The sequence below is a fragment of the Ipomoea nil genome, unplaced genomic scaffold (assembly GCF_001879475.1).
Source record: "Ipomoea nil cultivar Tokyo-kokei standard unplaced genomic scaffold, Asagao_1.1 scaffold2792, whole genome shotgun sequence".
In the NCBI taxonomy this organism is placed as follows: Eukaryota; Viridiplantae; Streptophyta; class Magnoliopsida; order Solanales; family Convolvulaceae; genus Ipomoea; species Ipomoea nil.
Window position 1 is genome coordinate 1,305,792 of NW_017619220.1, and position 9,411 is coordinate 1,315,202.

General features: G+C 38.3%; 1 protein-coding gene and 2 long non-coding RNA genes across 3 annotated transcripts; 1 reads left to right on the top strand and 2 right to left on the bottom strand.

The window, feature by feature from the left end:
* Positions 1-646: 646 nt before the first annotated feature.
* On the bottom strand, positions 647-2,678 carry LOC109157827. Its single transcript, XR_002050291.1, has 3 exons — positions 2,535-2,678; positions 2,374-2,441; positions 647-857 (listed from the first exon to the last, which is right to left on the bottom strand). It is a non-coding gene; the product is annotated as an uncharacterized LOC109157827 (long non-coding RNA).
* A 1,402-nt stretch (positions 2,679-4,080) lies between these two features.
* On the top strand, positions 4,081-8,292 carry LOC109157705. Its single transcript, XR_002050270.1, has 3 exons — positions 4,081-4,427; positions 7,920-7,925; positions 8,278-8,292. It is a non-coding gene; the product is annotated as an uncharacterized LOC109157705 (long non-coding RNA).
* Positions 4,435-7,504, bottom strand: LOC109157704 (myb-like protein AA). Its single transcript, XM_019305543.1, has 2 exons — positions 7,060-7,504; positions 4,435-5,710 (listed from the first exon to the last, which is right to left on the bottom strand). Exons 1-2 carry the CDS (start codon positions 7,403-7,405, stop codon positions 4,800-4,802), a joined length of 1,257 nt encoding a protein of 418 aa, XP_019161088.1. The 5' UTR covers positions 7,406-7,504; the 3' UTR covers positions 4,435-4,799.
* Positions 8,293-9,411: the final 1,119 nt, after the last annotated feature.

Consider the following 9,411-nt stretch of genomic DNA (forward strand, 5'->3'; position numbering starts at 1 on the left):
AAAACATTAACTCAAAACTAAAAAAAAAAAAAAAAAAAAAAAAAAAAAAAAAAAAAAAAAAAAAAAACAACAAAAAACAAAAAACAAAAAAAAAAAAAAACAAACAAACAAACAAAAAAGTACTACATGGTAGCTTTTGCTGCCATTAACAAGGTTGCAAAAATAACAAGCTTGCTAGCCATAGTGGCATTAAAGAAAAAGGAAAAATCTTATTTAGCAAGGGAGAGATTTACTGGGATGAGAACAACCTTATAGATCAACTAAAAAACCGAACAAAGTTACTTTTGTATTACTTCATACTTGTCGCCAATTCCAGTCTTAGGTCTAATGAGTAATGACACAATTTTTAGAGTACGTTGGATGGAGATGTATGTTACATGTCTTGTCTAGATGAGGCAACAACTTGTAACTAAACCTTCAAGTCAAGTCTGACTTATTATTTGGGTGAATCAACTCAATCAAGTAACCCTATATTTTATGAAAAATATTTGATGTACTATCATTTTATACTCCTAACTTTCACTCCATGTCACAAGTTCTTGATGTAAACACTTTTCGGTGTACTCGCATTGTAACACCCCCGTTTACCAACATTTTTAAAAACATAAATTCAAAGATAAAAAGACTAATCATCAAAGCAGTCAAAAGCGAAAGCTAAATAAAACCGGAAAGCGTTATGCCACGCCCATAAACCATGGGTGCACATGCTAAGTCTACAACTATCCATCAAAACAATATCAAGTCTAAGGCACACAGGCCATGAACTAACAAAGGCTCACAGGCCCAACACAAGCAACTAAAAGAGGGAACTATACTAGCTACCACAACGACTAGCGCGCTCGTCATCTACTCAAGACCTGTAAAACATAGGGATAACACCCGGTCAGCGAATAATGCTGGTAACCCATCAATACGCGTTAAATAGCATAATATAGATAGATATAATCAAAGCCATTTGAAACTGGGGAATACAATATATATCATTTCAAAACCAAGGAAAGAAGTCAACATCAAAGACTCATCACACTCTCAATAAGAACGAGGATCATCAACCTCACAACAACAACAAGACCACAAACATCGAAGACAACACAACTCAGGATGCAACCTACCATTCACAAGGTAGAGTACATCAAGACATGCTTATAAGCAAGGGAATCACACAATCACATAAAGACACATTCATGTGTCACGTTTCATAGTTCCAAGTTCCAACCTTATGCCCTGTTCCAACCTTATGGCTAGTCTCGACCTTATCACAATTCCAACCGTTACCTCCTAGTGTCACCGTATACTTCTGAGTCCAACCTTATTCTGCCTGGGACCGTCGTCCCCCACCAACACCACCGAATTCTCAGTACACGAGGGTACCATTAAATATCATATTCACACACCACCAATCTTGTGAGCAAAGCTCAAGTCACACACCACCAATCTCATTCATAGTCACACATAGTCATCATCATCATCAAGAAGATCAAGGCCCATCAATGGCCCCAATCAAGTATCAACAAAGGGTACAACGATTTGTTCAAGATCACACCATAAGAATCAGTCAAGAGATCACAACAAAGACATGAGACGTTACTCAACAACGAAGGATACAATCCCACACCAAATGATTAACAACACAAGTTGCCAACCCCAATAAGAAGGAACAAACCACACATACTAGCATAACAACATCAAACTAGCATGCTCAACAAGCGAGTAAACCAAAATGGTCAAAACGAACCTTCAAGACTCATATTAGCCCAACGAATCACAAGGTTGGACCTTAGCACGATTCAAGACACCAAATCCTATATGGATTCCTAACACACCGTTCTAGACATACGAAACATCAAGAACACTCACAAATAGCTCAATAATCCAACAACGGGAGGTCAAAACATCAACACCAAGAAGAAAAGGATCACGGGGAACAAATCCCCGCAACCCACCATAATGTTCCCCGCGGGTGGGGCCACGGGTAGCCCCCCCCCCCCCCGCCCCCCCCCCCCCCCCCGTGGGCCTGCCCGCGGGGGTACAATGCCCACGAGAGCCTGTTCCCTGCGGGTGGGGCGGCGGGTAGGCCACTGCCCGCCGTTCCGCCCGCGGGATACGCTCCGTACTCCAAAATTTCCTTTCGGGAAAAATCAACGACAAGGCCAATTTCAAGTCCAAAACACCCAAAATCTCACACACAACAATGATATGACTTGAACCCAAGAAATAGCCCAGCAATGGCATTCAAGAAACCTAAAAACAAGCTCTAAACATGCATCATCACAAGACCATGCATCAAATCTCACAAATCACATCAAGAACATCAAGTAGAAGCCAATAATCATCATTTAAGTAAGAAAATAGGTTTTGTATAACATGGGTTACCTTTGTAGACCAACAACTACTCTTTTTCACCCTCTTAAGCCTTTCCTAGAGCTCTTCTTCCACACCAACTTCTTACACAAACCAAAACACAAGAAAGATTCTAACTTTAGTTAAAGACACCCAAAAGATGGCTAAAAACACCAAAAAGCTAAGAACATTACCCTTTCCTATGCTCAAGAAGAAGAAAGTAGGAATCTTGGTGAAGGATCTTGCAAGGCTTGGAGGTTCACCTTCTTGCTTGAAGAATAAGCTAAGTTATTTTAGAGAGAGGCTAGAGTGTTTGAGACTTAGGCTTGAATGAATGAAATGAAATATCTTGCTAGGGTAGCTTGAACAACAATTCATGAGTGAAAAGCCTCTTTTACCCTTACTAAGGTTGGAAAGACAAGGGGACAAGGACACAACTCATGAAGCACAAGGTACACTCAATAGATTTAAGTGACTAGTCAAAATTTAGTCCCTCGACTATTAAATTTCAGGATTTTTTAGAAATGAATTAGCAAAGAAAGCTTGGATTAATTCTTCAATTAATCCTCAATTAGTATTTAGGTTTACGGGGTGTCACACCCATGATGGAAATAACTCATCCTTATTTGTCACATCAGGATGTAAAATTAAGAGAGTTTAAGAATATGCATAGTAGAACTCATATTTTATAACCACGACAACGGTAATAAAAAAAGGGTCACATGTAATAATTTGATTAGAAAACATCATTAAAATGATAATGACGTGAGGGAGCTTTTCTAAGAGCATCCAAAAGTGATTTTTTTGGGGGATTTTTTTTTTCCAGGTCAATTAGAAGTGAGAAAATGAAATGAAAAAAAAAAAAAAAAAGACGAGAGAAAATTGTCGTCTAAAATAAAATTATGATTTACGTGTCCAACAGGCACGAGTCTCCACTAAGCGCAATTGGTGTGCAAAATGTGCACCGCGCTTTTAATATTTTTTTAAAAGAAAAAACCTCAAATAAACCCCAGATGGGGTTGCTATAATGCCTCTTTACCCACCCCTCCCCCCCCCCCCCCCCCCCCCCAAAAAAAAAAAAAAAAGACTGTTGCTGTGCATGGTGCATACGGATGCAAAAACGACGTCGTTTTATTAAAAACATGCATCTCACTTAAAAAAAAAAAAAAAAATCAGTTTCGATCAAAAAAAAAAATTCAGTTTCTAATAAAACGATGCACATTTTTGCATGGTGCATACGGATGCACAACATAATTTGCCGTTGTTACATGTCACCATTTAAAAAAAAAAATTATTTTATCAACCCCAATATCCTTCTCTTTTGCCAGTTTTAGAAAGAGGTAGTAAAAGACATTTGAGAAAAATTCTAATGATGAATATCCAATTCAAGGATAATAATGTACATGGAGTTTCATCAAGTAAATATGAGCATAGCCGCATAGGCTCACAAAATAATAATGTCTGCTGCCATCTTCTTGCTGTCTAAATTCCATATATGTATGTCAATATCAAGATATCTCCAAGAATAAGAGGCTTCTGCAAAGACAAACACACATAATAGGGGCACAGGGCAATGGTATTATACCAAAGTACAGAACATTATACCAAAGTACAGAACACGAGTTGTCGGCCAACAGAAAGGTCCCCACTCAAACGGCACCAAGTAGAAGTATACAATCAGAAGAAACAAACTGTAAAATTAAGTTAGTAAGCACGGTTTTCGCTCACTGGTTCAACATGCAGTATTTAGGAGAAGAGACCAAGGTTCGAACCTCGGCAGTAGCAGTGTGGAGATTATACCCAAAGTGGGTAGATCCCTTGTGCGCACCGACATTTGATCCTGTCTGCTGAGCTATTAAGTCACCATGGTGTGGGGGGCCCTTGGGGTTGGGGACTCAACCTTTGAGATCCACGCTTGTAACCACAAGGTCACGAGTTCAAATCCTTGCCTCCTTGGTTTGAGCCGGTCAACTATAGGTAACTTAGTCTGGTTTACTTCCTTATGGTCCTTTGCCAGCTAGGGTCACAAGGCTGAGTTTACTTATACCCAAAAGGGTTGTGAGGTTTCCCTCATCATCCAAAAAAATGTAAAAGGAAGCAAAAGCAAAAATGTACCAAGTTATTCCATTCTACATTTCTACCACCGCAACCTTTGGCTAAATGCTTTCAAAGAAAATGAAAATCTGAAAACAACTAAAAAATGTAGTATGTTGTTCTTGTTAAGGCACAACAACCATGCAAATCCCATCTCTCCAGCACGTTAATGCAAGGACTCAAGACTGTTTTAGGCTTTTAGCTTGAACAATTTGTGAGCAACTCTAAGCCATGGGCCAAGGCCAAGATATTTTACTGATTAGAGGCTCAAATACACGATAATGTATTCTGGATTACTTACTTGTCATGTGGCTTTGAAAATTTTACCAAATTATGCGAATGAATTCACCCGATTAGCTCGTGCTTCAAGTTTTAGTATTTACTTGTAGAGGTTGTCTAGATATTGGTGTTGAAGCTGGATCTGCCATCAATGCCTTGCCCTTTTCAAGCTGTGAATGGTGGTCGCTCTTCCTCATCTCCTCCAAACTTTCTCCTTGTGCATGAGAGGCGCCACACATCACACTACTAGCTGAATTGGAGAACAAGTTGATGCTTCCATTTTCCAATCCACTATTACGCCAAGCGACGTTACTTATGTCGGTGGCTAATGCAGCCAATTCATGGATTGGGAAGGATGGAGACTCTGAATAGTCAACGAACTCAGGACCCAGTAAGGAACTGTTATGATTTCCTTGAGGTGAATTTCCACAGCAACCATGGCCACACTGACAAGGAACCAATTGTTCACCAAAAGCTCCTTCAAGCAATTTGCTGATCCCGATATTTGGATTTGAGGTGGCTTGAAGCGAAGATCCTTGTAGAGGAGTAACTCTTGGTACTGAGAACAAGGCTTCTGGGCCGTCCAAAGAATTATAAACATTAAAAGCACTTACACGCGCCACAGGGCGGAACAGAGTAGGCGGTTCCCTTGGTTCTTCAATAGATTGAACTGCATCCTGGTTCTTGTCTTCAGAGGGTACATCATTTGGATTTTCAACCGAGAAGAAATCTTTTCCCTCAGAAGCCTTCAATGAATTGACGTCTCCACATGATTGAGTATCCTCAGAGGAAGCTTTAGATCTTTCAGGGCTAACATCTTCACCCATGTTACCAAACTCACCCTTAAGCTTTCCAAGTGCCGCATAGTGCCGCCTCAAGGTAGAATTCCAGTGATTTTTAATTGCATTGTCTGTTCTTCCAGGCAAAAGCTTTGCAATTGATGCCCATTTATTTCCATGGACAGCATGTGCCTGGAGAATTATGCGATCTTCTTCCTCTGTCACAATTCATAGTTTTGTTAGTCTCGTTGGTATTTTAGATCATCAAATTTTGTCACAATTGATAGATTTTTTAGTCTCGTTGGCATTTTAGAATTTAGATAATTGAAATTTTTGTCACATTCTGTACTAAAAGCATTTACGTCACTGTAGAATAATTATAAAATGCAGAATATCCTATCTAAGGCAAAGTGGTAAACTACGCACATTTCCCCTTACATGCAGAAATACGAGGAATGATGATAGAAAAGGTAGAGTACAACAATCCCCCCACGCCAAACATACCCGGGGGTGATCTACTTTGGGCCATATGGCTTTAGGTGTTAGACATAGAAATAAATAAGAATTGGTGCCTAACAAAGAACTTGTCCAGACTCTATCAAATGTCCCAAACCAGTTGAAATGAAAGTGATTGTTCTCTAAAATGGAAAGCCTACAAGTATAGCTCACTCCACACAGAATTCTAAATAGTATATTTCAACATCCATTACCAAATGGATTAGCAAGCATTAGTTGCTTTCTAAACAAACTCCCAAGCAAGATTTACAACGGATATTTGTTCTCACCAAGGAAAATAGGTAGAAGCAATTCTCTGTTCATTACTCTACAAGGAGAAATGGCAATGGAAGTGGTAAACCGACTGACAGCATGCTATAACTTAATGCTTACAAATTGAACTCAATACAATTTTCTCCAAGCCAGAACATCTAATGAATATGTAAATTGTTTCACTACTTCAAAAAGTAAAAAATAATAATAATAAATAAATAAATAAACTACTTTCTAAGCACAGCTAACCTCCACAGTTAACATAGGAATTTCATGCATATATATATGTATTACCAACACTTTTACCCTCATCTAGAAGTATGAAATCTCGAGTTTAAATGCCTCAGTTCATACCACTACCATCTAATGTGTCCTAGGAGAGTAGGACTGTAGGAGGGGCTATCATTATAGGGAAAGAACAAGGATGCACTTATGTTTGAAATGGAAAATACACTCTCCTTTTTCGTGTTCATAGGACACCCTATCAATGTTCACTATTCAACTTTTTATAACAACTGGAATTTGATTTGAGAGATTCCATTCCATTCACTTTGCTTGTAACTTGTTTTCTTTGATACTAATTCACAATTTAGTAAAAGACAAAGCTTTACAACTATGATTTCTTCTCAGTCCTCTTTGTATGTTTAAAGTCACATCCACATTGGTGTAAACAGCGAGTCTATGCAATTATCAAATCCTATTTCTCTTACAAGTGAATCTACACATTTTGCCCTATGATGATGGTTCAAATTAGCAAAATTCCTAAATATGTTTCGGAGAAAATGAAATTGAGAGTTACCAGTAAACGGCTTGCGTTTGACGGCAGGGTCAAGCTGATTGCACCAGCGGAGGCGACACGACTTCCCCGATCTGCCGGAAATTCCTCGAGCGATCAGGCTCCAATTCCTCGGCCCGAAATTGCTCACGAGCCTACTCAGTATCGCGTCCTCCTCCGGCGACCACGGCCCTTTCACTCGGTCCGCCGCCGCCTTCTTATCGCTCATTTGGTCGCTGTTTCCGCTGCCGTCTTCCAACACCACCACCTCGTCGTCTTCCTCACCTGTACCGCCACCGGCACCGCTCTCGACGGTGGCGTCGCCAGCAGAGACCGCCGCATCCTCCAATTCGGCGGTGTCAAGCTCCATTTTTGCGTATTATTATTATTAATTTGATTCTTTTTCAAGTAATTTATAGTATTATCTTAGGTACCCGCCTAAGTACAAACAGCTGCAGTGCTGCGAGTGAGGAAGACAGGTGCGTAGATATTGTAGGCACCTGTTCCGGACATTGCTGCTATCACAATTTTACCTACGTTTTTTTATTTTAACTAAATGACCATTATGTCATTACTGTTGTAATATGTTTATTAGCTCAAACATATTGATCAATAGAATTTAGATAAAGAAGATAGAGAAGAGATAAAGAACACAATAAGCCAGAGAGACCCCTCCATCTGTTATTTCAATATCTGAATATATATACATGTACAATCATTAAGTATTATACTAAATGACATAACTGTTACATATGTTACAAACCAACAATAATGTCCATAATGAATGAAATATTTATAACACTCCCCCTTGGACATTATTTGTCCACAATCTTGCTTTAATAACAAACTTGCTAGGAAAACCCAGTGGGAAAAACCTAGACAAGAAAAGAGTACAAGGTATATGGATAGCATACATTCATGCCTCATTAAAAACTTCACTAGGAAAACCACGTGGGAAAAAACCTAGTTGAAGAAAAGAGTACATGATATATATAAAAACATATATTGTATTGGTCGCCTCATTAAAAACCTTAACTTAAGAAAACCCTGTGGGAAAAACTTAGTTAAGGGAAAAAGAGTACAACCATAAGCCTTCAGGGCGCAAACTGCATAATCTTCAGGATTTTGGGGTTTGTCCATTTAAGCAATTATTTCGCAACCTTTTCCATTGTCATTACTATATCATACACATGCCTCGTTAAAAACCACACTAGAAAAACCCAATGGGAGAAAACTAGTGAGGAAAAGAGTACATGATATTTATGAATTTATGTGTTGCAAATAATGCGCAACTGTGAGTCTTTTATGACTTAATCTTCAGGATTTCACATTCAATCTTCCGGATTGATTCGAGTAAATGTACTTCATGTCTCCCCCTGAAGATAAAAATCTTCAAGTTCTACATATATTTCAAAAATTTGAAGAAATGGATTGGACAAATCTTCTGGATTGTCACTAGAGTAAATGTCTAATAATCTTATGGCTCTTCTAGAGCTCATATAACATTTGTGCAACACAAGTATTATTGTCCTCATTTTGAACATTTAGGGAAAGACATTGTATAACCAGTTTGGACTTGGCATTGCGGGGATCAAACAAAAACAGCCAGTACCCAAGTAGCCTATTAAAACCGTATCATGGTTTCTTACATAAATGTCATGTTTTTGTATCTCGAAGATACCGGAGGATATGTCAATCATTATTCAAGTACTTCATTTGTAGGGGAACACTAGATTTTGCTAGCAATTTTATCGCAAATATGTTGCGGTTATGGAACTTCTGGTTCTATAATGGTGCTCCAATGATAATGAAGTAAGGGACTTCGAGTCCAAAAAAGTTCCTTATCTGCTTCAAGAGATTATTAGGCAACCTTTAGTTTGATAAAAACATGACACTTATATGCATATAGACATGTGAAAAAAAACATTTTTAGATGTAGGTTGACTGGTGTATATAAAAGAATCTTCAAAGAAAAACTCGATCTTCAAGTCGAGATAATACTTATAGCTTTCACAAGCTTTTTATTTCAAAAGTCTCAGTCTTTAAACATGAACTGACATTCTCGAGTTCTTTATATATTTCATTGATGTTTACACCATCAATCTTGACTGAGATAATAAGTTCATTATCAACCCTTTATCGAGCACACAATGGTACATATTATTCCTTCAATGAGGATATTAACTCCATTCGCAACCCTTTAAAGAGTAAATAATGACACATAATAATACTTCAAAATCCTCATTTCGAGAATTATGAATCCATCAAGGATTTCTCAAGATAAATTTAACTGCATATCTGAATTTATTATTCTGCCAATTGTATTATGTAGCGGAACTTAATGCCATTTACCGTGGGAGAGTATATTTGATTAAA

What these genes read in the sequence shown, in the direction of transcription:
- LOC109157704 (XM_019305543.1), bottom strand. Translation starts at nt 7,405, where the DNA reads ATGGAGCTTGACACCGCCGAATTGGAGGATGCGGCGGTCTCTGCTGGC. An exon ending in CAAACGCAAGCCGTTTACTG is followed by an intron (nt 5,711 to 7,059) that starts GTAACTCTCAAT and finishes GAATTGTGACAG; the next exon opens with AGGAAGAAGATCGCATAATT.